General features: G+C 35.4%; 1 protein-coding gene across 1 annotated transcript in view; it reads right to left on the bottom strand.

Moving 5' to 3' along the window:
• The window catches only part of LOC150093978 (ubiquitin carboxyl-terminal hydrolase 25-like), a 551,531-nt gene that overhangs the window by 104,245 nt on the left and 424,961 nt on the right, over positions 1-22,325 (bottom strand). The window contains exon 17 of the mRNA XM_090413163.1: positions 15,914-16,126. Within this exon, the coding sequence (XP_090269289.1) occupies positions 15,914-16,126 (213 nt within the window). The remainder of the gene's footprint in view (positions 1-15,913; positions 16,127-22,325) is intronic.

The raw sequence follows: 22,325 nt of genomic DNA, 5'->3' as shown, positions 1-22,325 counted from the left end.
CATTCCACATATTTTCAGTCTAACAGTAAGAAATGAACTCTGTATATTTGTTCTCTCTTTTTTTTTTTTTTTTAAAAGTCCTCTAGCAGAACTTGCTTCAGCCATTCAGCCAAGTGCAACAAACTCCTATCATATATGTTCTACAGTTTACTTATAAACTCCATTAAATTTTTCTCCTTCCCCAACATATACTTAGGGAATCTTTTCTAATACTTTCTATTCTATTGTCGTCCATTAAAATTTTGATGAACACTAGGCCATAATCCAATAGCCTGGTTAGAGACTTGTATTATGGTATCATAACCCTCTTTTCTCCTATGAGCAAAGTTTTTTTTTTTTTTTTAAATAAACCAACTATCTGCCGGGCTTTACTAAACTATCTTATCAATACAATTCCTTATTAAACCAAATAATAAATACAAGGATTTGAGTAATTTTTTCTGCACTGTCTGTTAATCTTATACTGTATTAATCTAATACTACTTTCTACCAAATCCCATATATCTGCATTTGTTCACATTAAATTTTAATTCCCACTTCCTTATCCACTCTTTTAATCTTCTGAGATCATCCAGTAAACAACTTAGATGTGTATAAAAGACAACTATTCCTAGCTTCATATCAACAAAGAAAAATTATTTAACTCAAAATCTGAACTAAACCATTTATGAATATATTAAAAATCAAGAGCCTAACTTCAAACCTCAATCACCCAGCCCATTGAAGACTCCCCTCTAAATAGCCCTACTTACTGTAGTCTGTTAACCAGTTTTCAATCCTTATCTAGAACATCATCAATATATATATCTGGCACATTCTCATTCACAGCAGATCACTGAAGATTATCAAAAGTGACTGATTTTTTCCTTCACATGCATCTGCTTACCATCAAAGCAGATAGAATCTCTAACTCCAACCTTAGTCCACAAACTACACAATTACAACAGCAGCCTTATGATACAGTGCATTGTCTAGAATGTTCAGATACCTTTTGAAGTTCATTGTTCGTGGCACTACAAACATAGGTCTCAGGCCAAAGAAAGAAAAACAGGACCATACCATCACACCACCACCTCTGAATTTCATAGTTAGGGTTATGCACTCTGGTAAAAGACATTCACTGGGAATCTGACACACCCACAGCAGTCCATTTGCTCTGTAGAGGATGTAGTGTGATTCGTTGCTCCATAACATAGCTTTCCAAGCTTCCATGTTCTACTGTACACGCTCTTTGCACTATTGAAGATGACATCGCATGTTGGTTCAGGACTTGCATATTGCCATAATACCATGGAAACACATGTTGTGAGCCTCGGTTCTGAATGTTTTTTTTTTTTTTTTTTTTTTGCAGATTCATGTTCCAGTTAATGCCCGGAACTCTACACTCAGTGCATCGGCCAACAAATGGCGGTTTTTTACATATTATCCTTTGTGGCACTCTACGATCACATTCAGTAAGTGTGGTGGGTAATCCACTGCAGTTAGCACTTGCAGTTGACTGTCTACACCTCCATCTCAGTATGGTATCACTGATTGTTGACCTGGGATGGCCCAATTTGTCAACAGTTCGCCAAACAGATAGGCCTGCAACATGCATCCTATTGCAATACCTCTTTCAAACTATCAGTTCCCCTTTTCAAATCCATTTCACCTGAACACAATTGCGCACTGGCTACAAACATACAGTACATACATACTACATACCATATTACATACTACAGCATTCGTACTGTAGGTATTACATACCTACAGTACGAATGCTGCAAAATTCTCATTGATTGCTATCGTAGGCTTGTGGAAAGTATGCCCCATAAGATCTGAGGTCATCACAGCAAAAGGAGGTCCTACATCTTATTAAGGTGGGCACCATGGCTGTTTGCTTCTCACACTATGCTGTCCATTGACTTCTTTCCAAGGTGTGTGTGTGTGTGTTTATGGGGAGAGAGAGAGAGAGAGAGAGAGAAAGAGAAACACTGAAAGTTTTTTAAGTAGTGCAAGCTATGGGAACTAAACTGCTGAGGACTGTGTTCTCATAACCTCTCCCTCCTCTTGATATATATATATATATATATTTATTTATTGATGAACTATGAAGCATGCATGGATCTTTAATATCTTCCATTTCTGTTTATAAAGGATTATTTTACATAGCTGAAATGAAGATGACTAGACTCTCTGATAAAAAGTGGAAAGAAATAAAAATTTAGCTTTACATAAAATATAATAAAATTGACAAATATTAAAAGTAGAGCCAAGAGGCTTTGATTTGGTATTAGTAGGACACTGAAGAGAAGATATGGACCCATCCATATTTTATGGACAAATGTAAAAACATTTACCAGAGCTTATGAAAACAATCTTTTCATAAGCGCTCTGATAAATTTGAATGCTTTTAAGTTTTTCCACATTTGGCTATTAAATTCAAGTGGATCTATAATATTCTCTAATGACTAAATTGCAATCTAACAAGAACAGAAAAATTGGCCCTTAAATCCTTAAAAAATAACCCAGACAGTGTGACTACAAAAGCAGATAAAGGTAATGCTACTGTTGTCCTTGATCAGACAGAATACCTGGAAAAAATGAATAAATTGGTATCCAACTACAACACATACCAAATGGTGAATTACAACCCTACAAACTGCATCAAAAAGAAAACAACAGAATTAATCAAATTGGTGATCACATAGCCAAAGGAAACAACCAAAAAACTAATACTACATTATGCTTGTGCTCCCAGAATTTTACGGCCTGCCAAAAATACACAAAGCAAACATACCACTGTGACCAATAGTTGAAGGAATCGACAGCCCTAATTATCATTCAGCCAAGAAATTAGCAGCCACATTCAAGGAGTTGGTAGGTCATTCCCCCCTCCTACATAAACTACACATAACACTTCATAAACAAGATTAGAAACATCACGCTCAATGACAAAAATTTACTAGTCAACTTTGACATAACTGCCCCTTTACTACTCTTCTCTTACAAAACATATTTCCACCCGATATCAATATCCTCTTTGCCCACGTACTCCGCTCCAGGTATTTCATGTGGCAAAATAATTTTTACCTACAAAAAGAGGGTATGGCCATGGGCTTGCCACTGTCCCCACCCAATAGCTAACTTTTACATGGAAGACTTCGAGCAGTGAACTCTAGATTTGGCCAGCCTAAAGCACAAAGTCTGACTCAGTTGACTATGTTGATGATATTTTCGTCATTTGGCTCCACAGATGCAAAACAATAAATACAATTCCTAAGCCAAATGAACAAACAACACAAATGCATCCAATTCACCAACAAAATCAAAAACAACGACTCTCTTCCTTTTCTAAACACACTCGTCACACATCTTCCCTCTGGCTGCCTCTCCTTCACTGTCTACCACAAACCTACACATACAGGCCAATACATACAAAAAAATTCATACCACCATCCAACACAAAAACTAGGGATCATCAGTACCCTCAAACACAGAGCCTTAACAATTTGCTCCAACGAACAAGCTCTGAACCAACAATTAGAAATTATTACCCAAACATTTGTAAAAAATGGCCACAATAAAAAAAAAAAGTTCACAAGATCCTTCATAAAAATGCCATTATAAGCAAAAAATATTACAAGAAAGCCATAGCCATACCCTACATTAGGGGCATTTCAGAAAAAAATAGATAGAACACAACTTAAATACAACCTTCAAATCCCCAGCAAAATTAAGAAATTTACTTAGTTCCTCCAAAGATCCTCTTCCAATCCTCTCCCCCTTGCCCATACAGGGGGTTTACAAAATTCAATGTAACTGTAACCTACCTTACATAGGGGAAACAGGAAGCACCATCCCAATCAGAAAAGATGAACACAAAAGCCACATTAAATACCTCCACTATGGTAAAACAGGTCTATCAGACCACACACACTCCAAACATGCTACAGAATTGACTGGAAAGGCACTAAGTCCCTACACTGCACCAAAACCTTGTTTGAAAGAAAATTCAAAGAAGTTTGTGAAATGCTGAAACATCATCCAAATCTGAACAAAAATGATGGATTAATTATTCAAAGAATGTGGAGGACCCATCTTCAACCCATATTGCAATCAGAACAATCACAGACAGAAGAAAATCTCAATACGAAAGGACTTTAGAAACTGTTCAATGTAGTTCCATTTATTAAACTTTTTTTTTTTTTACCAGAGGTTAGGCTAGGATAAATGATTAACAAACATTTACATTCATCTTACTTTTGTATAGTGCAGCACCATGTAGCTTGTATCCTGTACATATGTTTTCCTGATAACCTCAATACAGAGGTTGAAACATTGATGCTTAATGTTAAGTATAGTTCGCCCACCGATTTGAGGTCCCTCGACACCTGCACATGTCAGAAAAAGGAGAATCCATTCCGATAATAGGGTAATCAGTCTGTTTTCTGGGATGTAATAATAAACAAACTGAGTTTGTTTATTATTACAGGTCGGAAAATTTAGCTTTTCTTTTACGAACATTGCTGTTTTTAAAGTGTAACTATTTTGCTTGTATAACAGTTGGAAAAATGTACGTAGAGTGTTAATAGGTGCAAATACTGCGTTCTACATTAAACAATGTCACTTCGCTCCATGATAAGTTTCCTTTTATTCTGGGACTTTTTAAAACAAAATCCGATTTCATGAAGTATTTTCCTTAAAGTTTTTCTTTTCCAAGGAAAATTAATTTTTTCTTTAAGCACAGGAATCAATTTCGGAACAGTTGGCACTCTTTTCTCGCCCACGTAAAATTCGTGAATAGCTCTTCTTATAACGTCTACATCAAAATCATTCAAAGCTACGGTTTCGATGGTTTTCTTTCTCTGGCACTTTTTTTTTAGGAGATTTAAATTTTGGCTTACCTTCGCCTTTTGATTCCCTACGAATTCTTTTAACAGTCGACCCCGATATGCCCGCAATTGCACTTGCACATTTTATGACTTGAGAAAGGGGAACAAGAAGACGGCCTTCTGACGATTCTTTTTAGAAGAATGTCAGCACATTATTCAATATTCTTTTGCAAGAGCTATTGAAACGTGTAACAATAGAACTTGTTGACTGTATTGGATCCATCATACACATTAATAATAAAAAAATAATGCAACGCTGTACTAGTACTAGTACAGCGACAGACAAGAAAGCACGTGATTTCGCATGTTGGCGACCAATTCGTACATCCTTCATTTCTTTCTCCCTTTCATCAGCATGAATCGACTATTCTTGGCACCAAGCCAAGAAGGGATCTAGAAATGGTGGGTGAACTATAAAGTTAATTATTCTAACATGTGTGTTGTGTCTCCATAAATTCTTCACAATGAATGCTGACCACCGTGTAACCTTAAAAGAAAGAATTATAATATCCTCCATTGTAGTATCTGATTTATTCCAATTTAAAGACACCCTTTGCTCTATACTATAATACCTTGTGCAGCACAGTTACTAGGTGTGAATAAAGTTTCATGCTATGCAAAACCACACTGTTTAAAAAAATTATTATAGCGTAATGTGTTACAGACAATTGCAGTATTGATGAAAAAAAGAAAAATTAAAAGCTGCATCATTTGTTTACTACAAGCTCTAATTAACTACTAATTAATGTACACAAAAAAAGTTAAAAAAATTAAAATAAAATGAAAAACAAGTAAAGATTTTCATTGTTAATAATGAACATGAGTTTTTTTTTGAAAAAATTGCATTTGTAGTTTACAGAGAATTTTTCTTACATTTATTCTGCATGCATATCTTTGTAACATCGAAGAGCATTTTGCAATGCTTTGTTCAATGTTAGGATCAGCATCCATAAGAAAATCAGAAGCATCATCCATTTTTTCGATACAAGTCAAAATCTCATTCAATGGGAAATCTTTTGTGGGTGTTTATAATTGTGTATAAAATTATAATTTTATTTCTTATTATAACTGTAATATGCTACATCACACTTTTATTTATTTGTGAAGGGTTTTTGAATTTCATATTGAAAAGAATAACATGTAAAAAAGTTTTAATGCGAATAAAAGTTGAGCAGCTCTCAGATGTGAACTGTAGACTAACATACAGAAAGATTATTAAAGAAAAAATGAAAGAGTTTGAGAACAGGAACCAAACCTTGGAGAAAACCCTTATTGATTCAGCCAGAGAGGCACTTGGTGAGGTTGTCTGCAAAGATAGAAAAATCAGGACTCCATGGTGGTCACAGGAAGTTAAAGAAGCAGTGAAGGAAAAGAAGAAAGCATATCAAAAGTTCCTGGCAAATAAGTCAGCTTTTGCTCTTAGAGAATACAGAGACAAATGTAAGAAAGCAAAACACTGTAAAACTCGCTAAACAAAAGTCAGGACAGGATTTTGGCAAGAACATAGAAAATAAATATCAAGAAGGTGGTAAGATATTCTGCAGGTTGTTGAAGAAGCTTAGAAATGGAGGAAAGAGTGCTGTAAAAGGAGTTAGAGATGCTAAAGGTGACATGAAAACAGGAGAAAAAGATATCCTTGAAGTATGGAGTAATTACTTCGAATAATTGCTAAATGAAACAAGCAGTGATAGCAGAGTGGTAAAAAACACTCAACAGGCATATAGTCAGGAATACATATCCATACTTGAAGTAGAAAAAAGCTATCAAAGGCAGAAATGTGGAAAGGCAGCAGGAGTAGATGATATTTGACCAGAAATGCTAAAGTATGGTGGTATAAAAGTCTTACAGTGGCTGCACTGCATAGTTCAGAAAGCCTGGACACAGGGACGAATTCCCGATGATTGGAGTAGAGCTCTAATAGTGCCCATATATAAAAAGGGAAACAAAACTGAATGTGAGAATTACAGAGGTATTTCCCTACTGAGTGTTCCTGGCAAGATCTATGCAAGTATACTTGAGAAATGGTTCAGAAGAATTGTGGAAGAAAAGCTTGGTGAATAACAAGCTGGATTCAGACCAAATAGAGGCTGTCAGGATCAGATCTTTACTTTACAACAAATAGTCGAGAAAGCATGGGAATATCATGGGAATATAACAAAGATCTGTATTTAAGTTTTGTCGATCTGGAAAAGGCATATGACAAGGTGCAAGAGAGAAGCTATTCAATATGCTACAGTTATATGGTGTCAATGGGGCATTATATCAAGCAATACTTAGTCTGTATTTGAGTTGTAAGTTGGCAGTTAGAATTGAAGGATGTACAGGAAGATGGTTTAATGTTAAATCTGGTGTGAGACAAGGATGTACATTATCCCCTCTGTTATTAATTAACTATATGTATCACATTTTGAAGGAAAGTGGTATTAAACATATCAGAATTTGAGATGTTAATGTCAGCTCTTTGCTTTATGCAGATGATGTTATACTTCTGAATAAATCCGCTACAAGTTTGCAAGATTCCCTGACTAAATTGAATAACTGTTGTAATAGATATGGTATGAAGGTCGGCATTAAAAAGACAAAGACAATGAAAATAGGTAAAATTGTTGAAAATGTCAACTGTGTTGTGAATGGGGAACCTATGGAACAAGTAAAACATTTCAGCTACTTAGGCACGATTTTGAAGATGGTAAATTAAATATGGAAATAGACAATAGAATCAACAAAGCTGGTATGGTAGGAAGTCAATTGAATAAATACATATGGAATAAGAGAGAAATTAGTCAGAACACTAAATTAGCTGTATACAAGACAGTGTTCAAACCAGTTTTAACTTATGGATCTGAGAGCTGGGTCAGAAGTAAAACACTTGACCAAAGACTAGAGACCAAAGATATGAGAGTGCTGAGAAATATTAGAGGCGTGAACAGATGGCATCAATGGCAATATCATATTAAAAACGAGGATATTAGGAAAGAACTTGACATTGTCGGCATCCAGCATTAGCAGAGCTAATCTCAGGTGGTATGGTCATTTAAACAGAATGGGTGAGGAAAGATTAGCAAAACAGTTGTTCTCTGCCAGGTTGGCAAGAAAACGACCCAGAGGAAGACCAAGATATAGGTGGATTGATAAGGTACAATGTGCCTTAGATGACAGAAATATGAGATTATGATAATGTTGGAGTCTTGACAAGTAACAGACTGATTTGGAGGAAAATTGTAGATAGGAAGTTAGTAATGATGTAAATTTTTCATGTAGTGCTATCATATCCTGTACACCCCTTGAGGGTACATGTCAGGAATTTGATGATGATGATGATAATAATTATTACGAAATATGATAAAGAGAAGGCTGTAGTTATTCAAGATAGGAAGGAATATGAGAGAAAAATGTCCCTATTACTCCGCGACTATTCAACTTATAGGCCTCTTACATTGGATCCTAGCGGGAGCCAACTGAATAGATTTAATTCTCTTATAGATAATGTATCGACTTGGAATGAAGATCAAAAGAAAAAACTTAGAACCTTCTTCGGTCATCCACCTAGATTGTATGGTCTTCTAGAAGTTCATAAACCAGGCATTCCATTGAGGCCAGTTGTAGATTGTATAGGTTGTCGCACTTACAAAATTTTTATAAAATTTATTCACTTCCTCAATTAGAAGAACTGATACTTATATAAAAAATACTTTAGATTTCAAAAATAAAATTCCAAATCTTCATTTGGACGTTTCTGATATCATGATCAGTTTAGATGTTGTTTCTTTATTTACAAATGTTCCTTCATCAAGTATTGAACTACTGCAACAGGAATTTCCTTCAGACATTGTAAAAATATTTGATTTTGTAATACATTCTGGCTATTTTTCCTTTAAAAATAAGTTGTATAAACAAATTGAAGGAACGGCAATGGGCAATTCTCTTTCCTTTCTTTTAGGCTTGCATGGTGATCCGAATGCATTTTTGGAAATTATTGAGACAACTACCATGTTTGAATAAAAACTTTAGTTTAATATTACTAAAATTTTACAATTCGACGTTTCGACCTTTATGTCAAGGTCATCTTCTGGAGCGTACAAATATACACAAGAAACAAGCTATACTACAATCATACTGGTTCGTTAAAGACACTGACTAACCGCTACCACAATTGTTGGCCTGACCTCTGGTGAAAAAAAAAAAAATGAAATAAAATTAAAAAAAATTATATATCAACGCTAGAGTCCTATTATTTGTGTTGTCTACTATATACATATATTAACATCATTTCATCCAGTTGGAGTGGAATGGTTTCTAATACTAGTAGATTGGCTAGAGTCCTGACTTATGTTGAATCTTTCATATTAGGTTGGCTGAATGTGTGCCATCCAGATCCTTGGAATTTTCATACCATCTTTATTGTTGATATTTGGGTGGTTTATCAGGATTTCGCAGGATTCTTTAAATTTTCTTTCGTACCATGCTTTTGTGCAGTGTAAAGAGCAGGTGCTTTTCCAGTTGATTTGGTGTAAGGTGTTAAGTGCATGGTCTGAGAGGCCTGCTTCACCATAATGGTTATATTTAATGTGTTCTTTCTTGCGTATAGGGATTGTCCGTCCTGTTTCACCAATGTACGGTAAGTTACAGGTGCAGCGGATGCAACAGACTCCAGGATGTGCTAATGGGATGAGAGGATCCTTAGAGGAGCTGAATATGGTTTTAAGTTTAGTGGGTGGTTTAAATGTGGCACTGAGGTTATAATGTTGTAGGATTCTCTTGATTTTTTCTGATAACCCTTTAATGTATGGGATGGCTATGGTTTTACTGTAATCTAGATTCGTTTTTGTTGTGATTTTATAGAGTATTTTATTGACAGTATTTTTGTTATAGCCATTGTTTATGAATGTGTCACTAATGATTTTTAGTTCTTGTTTCAGGGCTTGTTGGTTAGAGCAAATAGTTGTGACTCTGTTTTTAAGGGTGTTTATGACTCCATATTTTTGTGCTGGATGGTGGTATGAATTCGCATGTATGTATTGGCCCGTGTGTGTCGGTTTTCGGTAGACCGTGAAGGATAGACTGCCTGAAGGAAGACGTGTAACTAGTGTGTCTAGGAACGGGAGCGAATTTTAGTTTTCGATTTCGATGGTAAATTTTATGCGTTCGTGTTGTTTGTTTAGGTGGCTGAGGAATGTGTTTAGTGTTTGTCGCCCGTGCGGCCAGATCGCGAACACGTCGTCAACGTATCTGAGCCAGATTGTCGGTCGAAGCGTGGCGGAATCAAGAGCCCTTTGCTCAAAGGTTTCCATGTAGAAGTTCGCGATTGGGGGGGATAATGGTGAGCCCATGGCTGTACCTTCCTTTTGTAGGTAGAATTTGTTTTGCCACACGAAGTAACCGGACTTTAGTACGTGGGCAAAGAGGGCCGTAATGTCAGGCGGAAATTTGTTCTGTAGTAGGAGAATTGTGTCATTGATGGGGACATTAGTGAAAAGGGCAGAAACGTCAAAACTGATTAATATGTCGTCTTTGTCGAGTGTTATGTTTTTGATTTTGTTTATAAAGTGTTGTGTGTTTTTTATGTAGGAGGGGGAATGACCTACCAACTCCTTGAGTGTTGCCGCTAATTTCTTGGCTGGGTGGTAATTGGGACTGTCTATTCCTTCCACTATTGGTCGAAGGGGTACATTTTGTTTGTGTATTTTTGGAACCCCATATATTCTGGGGGGGCGGGCATAGTGGGGTTTGAGTTTTTTAACTGTGTCTGGTAGCCAAGAAGTGACGGACTTTAGTAGTTTTTCTGTTTTGTCCTTTATCCTTTTTGTTGGGTTATAATTTACCAGCACAAATAATAGGACTCTAGCGTTGATATATATATTTTTTATTTTATTTTATTTCATTTTTTTTTTTTTCCACCAGAGGTCAGGCCAACAATTGTGGTAGCGGTTAGTCAGTGTCTTTAACGAACCAGTATGATTGTAGTATAGCTTGTTTCTTGTGTATATTTGTACGCTCCAGAAGACGACCTTGACATAAAGGTCGAAACGTCGAATTGTAAAATTTTAGTAATATTAAACTAAAGTTTTTATTCAAACACGGTAGTTGTCTCCATAATTTCCAAAAATGCATTCGGATCACCGTGCAAGCCTAAAAGAAAGGATTCAGATCATCCATGGAAATGATACCCACAAGCGCTGCAATTGCTATGGTAAGCTAAAGATTCGTATTTCTCTCCTGATCAATCGACTGGCCTTTTTAAAAAGATGCAGAGATAATAACCTCATTCCGATCTGCATCAGGCTAAAAAAGAAATTTACGTCCGCTAAGGCACTCCGTATCTATAAACGCACAGAAAAAGCAATGCTTAGAGAACAGATCCAAACAGCCCGCTGAAACCTAGCTACAACACAAAATCTAGTTTCTAAATTACAATCAGAACTATCGAACTATGTTAATCCAGACATTCTACAAACACTTGAAAGAATTACTGACAATTTGGCGAAGCATACCCTGGAAAAGAATAAAGAAAAACTCAAGAAAAAATTCCACAGGTTGAAACAACGGCAAAATATGGCGGCCAATCAGAGGACTTCATCCCCGAGAAACAACAATGAACAACAAACAAGGGAGACAAGGAGCGACTAACCACCGACAAGCAAGAACCATGTGATTAACATATCAAGACACACCCAGAACAACGGCGAACTCACGCTGCTGAATAAAGGACTGAACTACGCAATAGCGCCTAAAAAGTTAAACAAACTGGATTTTATCTACCACATTGAAAGAGGCATCAGATCCCTACCTAACAACATAGCAGACAAAATACGACTAGAAACCAGTAATGTCCTAAATACCAAGAAAACCATACAGAACAACCTGACCAAAACAGAATTAGCAGCAATTAAATCATTAAAAGCCAAACAAAACATAATAATAACGAAAGCTGATAAAGGCAGTGCCACTGTGGTCCTTGACAGGTCAACATACATACTGCAAATGAACCAACTAGTAGCCGATAACAACACACATAAAATGGTAAATTATAACCCAACAAAAAGGATAAAGGACAAAACAGAAAAACTACTAAAGTCCGTCACTTCTTGGCCACCAGACACAGTTAAAAAACTCAAACCCCACTACGCCCGCCCCCCCAGAATATATGGGGTTCCAAAAATACACAAACAAAATGTACCCCTTCGACCAATAGTGGAAGGAATAGACAGTCCCAATTACCACCTAGCCAAGAAATTAGCGGCAACACTCAAGGAGTTGGTAGGTCATTCTCCCTCCTACATAAAAAACACACAACACTTTATAAACAAAATCAAAAACATAACACTCGACAAAGATGACATATTAGTCAGTTTTGATGTTTCTGCCCTTTTCACTAATGTCCCCATCAATGACACAATTCTCCTACTACAGAACAAATTTCCGCCCGACATTATGGCCCTCTTTGCCCACGTACTAAAGTCCGGTTACTTCGTGTGGCAAAACAAATTCTACCTACAAAAGGAAGGTACAGTCATGGGCTCACCATTATCCTCCCCAATCGCGAACTTCTACATCGAAACCTTTGAGCAAAGGGCTCTTGATTCCGCCACGCTTCGACCGACAATCTGGCTCAGATACGTTGACGACGTGTTCGCGATCTAGCCGCACAGGCGACAAACGCTAAACACATTCCTCAGCCACCTAAACAAACAACACGAACGCATACAATTTACCATCAAAATCGAAAACCAAAATTCACTCCCGTTCCCAGACACACTAATCACACGTCTTCCTTCAGGCAGTCTATCCTTCACGGTCTACCGAACCGACACACACGGACCAATACATACATGCGAATTCATACCACCACCCAGCACAAAAATATGGAGTCATAAACACCCTTAAAAACAGAGTCACAACTATTTGCTCTAACCAACAAGCCCTGAAACAAGAACTAAAAATCATTAGTGACACATTCATAAACAATGGCTATAACAAAAATACTGTCAATAAAATACTCTATAAAATCACAACAAAAACGAATCTAGATTACAGTAAAACCATAGCCATCCCATACATTAAAGGGTTATCAGAAAAAATCAAGAGAATCCTACAACATTATAACCTCAATGCCACATTTAAACCACCCACTAAACTTAAAACCATATTCAGCTCCTCTAAGGATCCTCTCATCCCATTAGCACATGCTGGAGTCTGTTGCATCCGCTGCACCTGTAACTTACCGTACATTGGTGAAACAGGACGGACAATCCCTATACGCAAGAAAGAACACATTAAATATAACCATTATGGTGAAGCAGGCCTCTCAGACCATGCACTTAACACCTTACACCAAATCAACTGGAAAAGCACCTGCTCTTTACACTGCACAAAAGCATGGTACGAAAGAAAATTTAAAGAATCCTGCGAAATCCTGATAAACCACCCAAATATCAACAATAAAGATGGTATGAAAATTCCAAGGATCTGGATGGCACACATTCAGCCAACCTAATATGAAAGATTCAACATAAGTCAGGACTCTAGCCAATCTGCTAGTATTAGAAACCATTCCACTCCAACTGGATGGAATGATGTTAATATATGTATATAGTAGACAACACAAATAATAGGACTCTAGCGTTGATATATAATTTTTTTAAATTTTTTAAAATTTTATTTCATTTTTTTTTTTTTCACCAGAGGTCAGGCCAACAATTGTGGTAGCGGTTAGTCAGTGTCTTTAACGAACCAGTATGATTGTAGTATAGCTTGTTTCTTGTGTATATTTGTACGCTCCAGAAGATGACCTTGACATAAAGGTCGAAACGTCGAATTGTAAAATTTTAGTAATATTAAACTAAAGTTTTTATTCAAACATGGTAGTTGACTCCATAATTTCCAAAAAAGGCAATTCTCTTTCTCCTGCTATCTCCAACTTCTTTATGGAACATTTTGAAAAACGTACTTTGACAATATTTCTCCCAAATCTACTCATTGGTTCAGATATGTCGATGACATTTTTGCTATTTGGAATGGCTCTTCTGACGAACTTTAACAGTTTCTCACTAAGTTAAATGCACTTCATCCAAGAATCCAGTTTACTCTTGAAATAGAATCAAATAAGCAGTTAGCCTTTTTAGATCTTCTAATTCTTCGCCAAGCAGATGGTAACCTACATTTCTCAGTCTATAGAAAGAAGACTCATACTGGCCATTATATCCATGCTGAATCTCATCACCATCCCAGTCAAAAGGCAGGAACTATTAAAACACTGGTTCATCGGCCAACTCCTTTTGTTCTTCAGATGATCTCTTACAGAAAGAACTGCAATATATTACTTCTTCCTTTCTATCTAATGGATACAAGAACTCCTTCATCAAGAGAGCTTTTGGGTAGTTTTAATGTGTGTTCCTCTTCAAATACAGAAAAAATAACATGCATTCCTATCCCTTATGTACACGGCATTAGTGAACATATAGCAAAAGTTTTAAAACCACTGAATATTTTTGTTGCCTTTCGACTAGTCAAAAAATCTCGACCTTTCTTACTTCTCCTAAGGACAAGCTTCCACATCTTAATTATCCAGGTGTCTACCAGATTCCTTGCTCTTGTGGATTATTTATTTCGGACAAACAGGAAGTTCTGCCTCTATTCGGCTAGAAGAACACCAGTCTTATATTCAGTACATTAAACCTAAACAGTCTGGACTTTCAGAACATGCCATCTTAACCAGACATAGAGTCCATTGGAAAAAGACAAGAGTCCTTCACAAAAGTTGGTTCCTCATAGAACGGTTTTATAAAGAAACATGTGAAACTTTACTCCCCTCTCCTAACTTAAACAGATCTGATGGTTTACATCTATCCCCTTTATGGGAGATAGTACTTTACAAATCAGCTAATCTTTCCTAATTTTTTATTGTATATATATATATATATATAGTTTTTTTTTTTTTTTTGTTGTTGTTGTTAGGAAATTTTATTGACCTTTTTAGTTATCTTACATTAGCTACTTAGGTGGTGCTTTTTGGAATTGTCAGTTATTGTTTCATTTCAGCTTAACATGTACTGCGACACACAGGCGAAAATTATACTATTAAAAAAATCTCTTTACGTGAGATTTTCCATCCTTAATTTTGAATCAATTAATCAGTAACCACCAGTATAGATTTCACTATTCAAGATTCACAGTTGACCTCTTAGCTTACTTCACCAACTTATGGACCATACCATGGAAAGGTTCAGAGAAACTTGTGCTGTTGCTCTTGACATTTCTAGAGTTATTGACTGTGTCTGGCATCAAGGCTATTAAACAACCTGCCACCCTATGTAATTGGGTAAAAAGACATTTGGAGGGATATCACAACCTTCTCTTCCTCTTCTTACAGCCTGTTGAAGAAAGGAATCCAATTTTTTATGTACATGAAATTTCAGAACCAGCTACCAGAATACTGAGAGCATTTTTTCAGTTTGCTACTCCATTTGTGCCTGAAAAAACTTTCTTTTTTTTTTTTTTTTAATACATCACTAAGGACAAAAAAATCAAAATCATTGTATCAGGTTATATGGCTCAAACTGACTGCTCTACTGAGAAAAGGAGCAAACATCAAGATTACATCCAACAAATAAATCATATATATTCAGTCTAGTTCAACACATTATCACCATCCAATATTGAGCATGATAAAATTTTGCCTCTCAGTGCTCATGTCTCAGGCTATTAGAAGATTGTGGCATTTAATCACTTAAGTGGTGCAATACTAAGGTGACTCACAACCAAAGTTCATAATTTATAATTGCTAAGAATGCCATCAGATGAACATTATTTCAAGAAATCTGTATTTTAGCAAAACATTAGTTTCTGCTGCTTAATGCTTAAAAATGCTTAACAAAAAAAAATCAGTAATTTTTTAATATCTTTTATAAAGATTACTAAGTTTCAAAATCTGAGCAGAACAAGCAAAGAAGATATGTCAAAAAATCCTTTCATGATTTTGTCAAGATATTATTTTCTAACCATAAAAGATTCAAATCTATAAATAATGTACTGTAATATACCTATTCTCTTCTCAGCCAATATTGTGCAATCACCATCTCCTCCTGGTCCAATAATAGTAGTCATAGTAGAAGTATCTTTTTTACGACTTTGCTCTGCATCCCACTGCTCTATTTCTTGCTGCAAAGCATTGTTGTCTTTTTCTACATATTGGTGTAGATCTGAAGGTAGACTATCCAAACAATCTGGAACTGTAAGTTCTACCTCTCTGTTTTCTAAAGATAGAACAATATTTTACATGACATATAGTTATAACTAGTATATGTTTAATAATTGAATAATCAATCAGTTTTCCTCCACTTTCAACTGATATGTAAATTATCAGTCAATTAAGTATAGCAAAATGCACACAAGCTATGAGACATCTGTTTTAGTTCGTAATAGTGAATTTCTTTTAGGGTAACGTTATAAGATTTTAATCAGGATTTTTCACTTTGTTATAATGATAGTTGTTACAGTAAAAACTGACCATATTGTATTCACTTATAAATAAAAAAAAAATCTTTCTTTTGTTTAAAATATATGATAGTTACAGCACCAAACACACACACAATCGTTTTAGCACATAAATGGGAGAACAGCAATTGGTTATAAAAAAGAGATTCAGAACACTTTTGTGTAGCTGGATCATTGGTATCCAAATTAAAGTAATGTCCATAAAGAAAGGCTTAGGTGTCATTCATTATTCACAATAATGCTTAATGGTAAACAACACCAAGAGGGAAAAAACACATTTATTAAACCCACTAATATTTCACTGGTTTTCTACCCAGCATCTGAAAAAAAAATTTTTTTTTTTTTTTTTTTTTTTGCAAATTTACAAATTTCTGACCACAACTATGACAAACAAGAATCTCTTGTCAGATGTCATCTCCTTCCAGGAGATTGACTACCATGAGCTTCCGCCATGTGCAGTTTTGTGCTTCTCTTTTGCATTCTTCATAGGACAAAAAGGTCCAGTCCTTAATATTTCTCATCTAATCTGTTCTTTGTCTTCCTCTTCTTCTTTTTCCTTGTATCATTCCTTCTAGAAGTGTTTTTTGTAGGGATTCATGCCTTAGTATGTGACCAAGGTAGGTGGTTTTCCTTTTCTTAATGGTTTTCAACAGATTCCTATCTTCTCCTATCATATCTAATATTTCTAAATTGGTTTTTTTGGCAGTCCATGGGACTCTAAGAATTCTTCTGAGGTTCTACATCTCAAAGGCTTTTAGTTTATTTTGACAATATTTTGATATTGTCCAGGTTTCTGCTCCATATAGCAGTGTTGACTATACATAGCATTTGGAGAGCCTAATTCTTGTTTTTGTATGAATTTCCCTTGAGATCAGAATGTTTTTCATGCTAATGAAGGTTGATCTAACAATTTCTATTCTTCTTAATATTTCCTTATCACACTTTCCATTCTCTGTAATTAGTTGACCCAAATATATATATCTCTCTACTTGATCTAAAGTATTTCCTCTGATCTTAATATTTATATCAGGTATTATCCCCTTTTCTCTTGTTACCAGCGTGGTTTTAGTTTTTTTGAAGTTGAAATTAAGTCCATATTTTTCACTTAGCTTCAGCATCTCTTCTTATAGGTTTTGAAGATTTTTTTTTATTTTCAGCTAGCAGTACTGTATCATCTGCATATCTAAAGTTGTTTATATTCCTGCCTCCTAGGCTGACTCCTTTAAATTCTTCTAATTGCTGGAAAATATTTTCAGTATAAAGGTTAAACAATATAGGAGAAAGAACACAGCCTTTCTGACACCCTTCTTTACTGGGAATTCCTCCGAGATTTCTCCTGATATTTTTATTGAGGCAGTTTGCTCCCAATATAGATTTATCAGTAATCTGGTATCTTTGCCATTTACTCCTAAAATTTCTGATGCATTTGAGTTGTTCATGTTGTATATTGTCAAAGGCCTTTGTGTAATTAATAAAACATAAGTAGACTTCTTTCTGCTTCTTCAGATATCTTTCTATATTAGTTCAAATGTTGAAGAGTTCTTCTCTTCAACATTCTGAAAACCAGATTGAGTTTCATCAATTTCCATTTTGATTTTATGTTTATTTCATTTTAGGATGATATATAATAACTTTTGCTATCTGAATGATCAGACTGATTGTTCTGTACTCTTCACATTTGATTGGCTTTGATTTTTTAGGTATTGGTAGGAATGTTGAGTGCTTAAAATCTTTTGGCAGGTGTCAAGATTAAGCAGTAGTAAATCTATTGTTGCAAAACACTCTCAGAGGACACAGTCAGTGCACTTGGTCATGGGCATAATTTTTTTGTGCTCGATGGCTAAATTATAATTTAGCCATCAAGCACAAAAGAGTACCATTTTAAAAATTATGACCAGCATAGAACATGGTATCCATGAACCTGCAACCACAGCAGCTAACAATATTCAGTTGGATGTGACTAATATTCTAAGTAAATCCAAATCTCCCAAAAATAACATTACACCAAAAGAAATATCTTTGCTAAAAACTGTACCTAAATAACTGGTATATCTTACTTGTTCTATAGGATTTCCATTCAGAATGCAGCTGAACTTTCCTATGTTCCTGCCTATTTTCATAATTTTTTTTATTTTTATTCCTGCCTATTTTCATGCCAAATTTGTTACAGCTGTTATTCAATTTAGTTAGAGAATCCCGGAGACTTCACTAGATGTGTTTAAGAGTATACCATCATCTGCAGAAAACAAAGAGCTAAGTTTGACATCTGCAATTCTAATATCAAGCCTAATGCCACTTTCTTCCATAATGTGATCCATATATATGATGAATAAGAGAGGACATAATATGCATTCTTGTCTTACCCTTGCTTTTACATCAACCATCTTCCTGTATCACCTTCAATTCTACCTGCTGACTGACAACTTAAACATAGATTATGGACTGCTCTGTGTAATGTTCCATTCACCCCATATAATTGCAGTATTTTGAAAAGCTTTTCTGTGGGAACCTTGCTGTATGCCTTATCCAGATTTACAAAACTTAAATAAAGATCATTGTGATATTCCCATGATTTCTCAACTATTTGTCTTAAAGTGAAAATCTGATCTTGACAACCTCTATTTGGCCTGAACCCTGCTTGTTCTTTTCCAAGTATGTTTACATAAATCTTACCTGCACATCAGTAGAAAAATCTGTAGAAAACCACAGATTTTTCTACTGAGTAGAAAACTCTCAGTAGAAAAATTCCTCTATAATTCTCACATTCAGCTTTATTCCCTTTTTCATAGATGGCTATTATGAGAGCTCTAGTCCAATCATTGGGAATTTGGACCAGTTCCTCTGAATTATGCAGTGTAGCCACTGCAAAACTTTTATACCTCAATATTTTAGGATTTCTGGTTGAATATCATCTATTCAAGCTACCGTTCTACATTTCAAGTTTTTTAGTTTTTTCTACCTCAAGTGGTGATATGTACTCCTCTTTGCATTCCTCTTGAAAAATTTTTAGTATGGTTCAGTCATTGTTTGGTTTACTTTGAAAGAATGTTAAGTTTCAAAGTAATTACTCCATACATCTAGGATATCCTTATCTTCAATTTTCATATTACCATTATGATATTTGATTACAGTATTTTCTAAGCTTCATTAATAGCCTCCAGAACATTTTGCCACCGCCTTACCAAAGTTTTCCCATGACTTTGTTTAGCTACTTTTACATACAGCTCAGCTTTTACATTTTTCTCTGTATTTTTTAGGGCATCTACTGACTTATTGCTAGGAACTTTTGGTATGCTTTATTCTTTTCCAGGACTGCTTCTTTAAATTCTTGTGTCCACCATGGTGTTCTTATTTTCTATTCTTACAGACAACTTCACCACATATCTCCCTAGCTGAATCGATCAATGTCTTCTTCAGAGTTTACCAATGAGACTCAAATGTTTGGTTCTTGTTTTTGATTTGTTTCACTTTTTCTTCAATAATGTTTGTATATTGAGTTTACAATTTATCTGCAAAAGCTGCTCAACTTTAATTATTTTAAAAACTTTCTTACATACTGTTCTTTTCAATGTGATATCCATCTTTATCCTGGTTAGTACTAAGTAACGGTCACTTCCAATTTCAAATCCTCCGTACACTCTTGTGTACTGAAGCAGCTTTATGATATCATTATCAACGATGACGTAGCCAATGAGGCTTTTCTTATTTCTTGTGTGTTCTCTCCATGTGAACTTATCCATGTCCTTAGCAAATACCTATTATTATTACTGGCTTTGCCCTCCGGGATTCTCTAACTAAATTGAATAACAGCTGTAACATCTTTCCTCTCCCATTCTACTTAAGTGACCATACCACCTTAGATTAGCTCTGCTAACACATTACTGAATGCCAACAATAGCAAGTTCTTTCCTAATATTCTCATTTTTAATGTGATACTGCCATTGATGCCATCTGTTCTCTCCACTAATCTTTCTCAGAACTCTCATATGTCTCCAGTCTTTTATTTTATCTAAAGTATTTTATTTCTAACCCAGCTCTCAGATCCATAAGTTAAAAACCGGTTTGAACACTGTCTTATATACAGCTAATTTAGCATTTTGAATGATTTCTTTCTTATTCGATATAAATTTATTCAGCTGACTTCCTACCATACATCAGCTTTTCTAATTTTGTTGTCTATTTCCATATTTAATTTGCCATTTTCACTGAAAATTGTGCCTAAATAGCTAAAATGATTTACTTGTTCTATAGGTTCACCATTCAGGATGCAGTTTGAGTTTTCAGTGTTTCTGCCTATTTTCATTGCCTTTGTCTTTTTATGGGATTGCTTGAAGGGTCAAAGCCAAATAACTGGGAAAGACCTCCACATTGCCTTTCAGTAATGCAGAGAACTGACTGGGGCTTCTGACCTCATGTCCAATCCTCACCTTCATGTTGTGCACTCTGTTAATAGGTATCTACTGGGTACTGGATGAACGAGTATGGGCTGGCAATTTGGGACTTAGTCGACCAAATTGTACTTTTTATTGGCTTAAACCACAAATGCATATGATGGTACAACATAAGATTTCAGGCTGGCTGGGTTAAACAAAACCCTGTTTATGTCATGGAACCAAGACAAACAGTGAAAACTCAGCTACTGGAACAAACTCCAATGCAAATTCTAGAAGAAGAAACCCAACATCAGAAGAACTGAAGATAGGAACCATCAGTATAAGGAGTATTAATGGAAAGGAAATCAAATTTACAGAATAATTGGAAAAGTACCACATCGACATAATTGGCATTACTGAGACAAAGAAGAAAACAAAACAGGTGAGAAGAACAAGACAAAAACAGGTAAAATATTATTAAATAATACGTATAGGATTCTATTTTCAGGCAATAATGATCAAGGAAGGGAAGGAGTAGAGATTGCATTCAACACTGAACATGAAGTATAAACTTCTTGATTGGAAAGCAGTTTCAAGTAGAGTTATGTGGACAAACTTCAAAATGGGGAAATGGACAGTGAAACTTGTGCCTATAGTTTCACAGAAGGTTTCTTCTAAGGAAGAAATGGAGAGGAAAGATTAGCAAAACAAGTTTTTTTGTCAGGGAAAAAACCCCAGATGTAGATGGATTGATACAGTAAACAGTGTCTTAAAGGACAGAAATATATAACATTGGAGTCTTTTCAGATAACAGATTAATTTGGAGAAAATTGTTGATCGAGGGTTATTAATGGTGTAACTTATTCATGTAGTACCATTATAATTATCCTATACATCCAATATGTGGAATGCACATATTCTACCCATAAATATAGGTAATCCACGATCTTAAATCTAATATAACAATTCTCATGTTAAATTAGGACATCATTTTTGCTGTAATAAAACTATCTGTATGAAAAATTTTTTCTCTGATGTTATCTTAAATAGAATATAGCTTTGATGTAGTTATTTTCACTAGAGGTCGGACCAGTAGAATAATCGCTGATTAAATCATTGTCTCTTTAGCGTACTGTGTGAAATGTAATATAGCTTGTCTCTATATACTTATATGTGTAGACTCCAAATGATGACCTTAATATGAAGGTCGAGGGTCGAACTGTGTAACTGAGAAGAGACCTCCACATAGAATTTAAAAGAATGTGGAGAACCGACCAGGGCTTCTGACCTAATGTCTAATTCTCACCTTCTCGTGGTGCACCCTGTTAGGTATCTATCTGGATACTTAACGAACGAGGATGGGTTGGCAATTTGGGATTTAGCCAACCAAATTGTATTCTTATTGACTTAAACCACAATATAAAATGATGGTACAACATGACAGACTTTCATGCTGGCTGGGGAGTCGCCCTGTTAAACAAGACACTTGTTGTTTTTGCCAGGAAAACCGGGCGAACAGTGAAAAGTCAGCTACTGGAGCAAATCCTAAAACACATCCCAACTCAATATCACTAGAGTTCAAGAT

The sequence above is a fragment of the Typopeltis vanoorti genome, chromosome 23 (assembly GCF_054136105.1).
Source record: "Typopeltis vanoorti isolate ZY-2024b chromosome 23, IOZ_Tvanoo_1.0, whole genome shotgun sequence".
Lineage (NCBI taxonomy): Eukaryota > Metazoa > Arthropoda > Arachnida > Uropygi > Thelyphonidae > Typopeltis > Typopeltis vanoorti.
The sequence above is the reverse complement of the archived record's forward strand: the minus strand, read 5'-3'. Positions and strand labels throughout refer to the sequence as shown.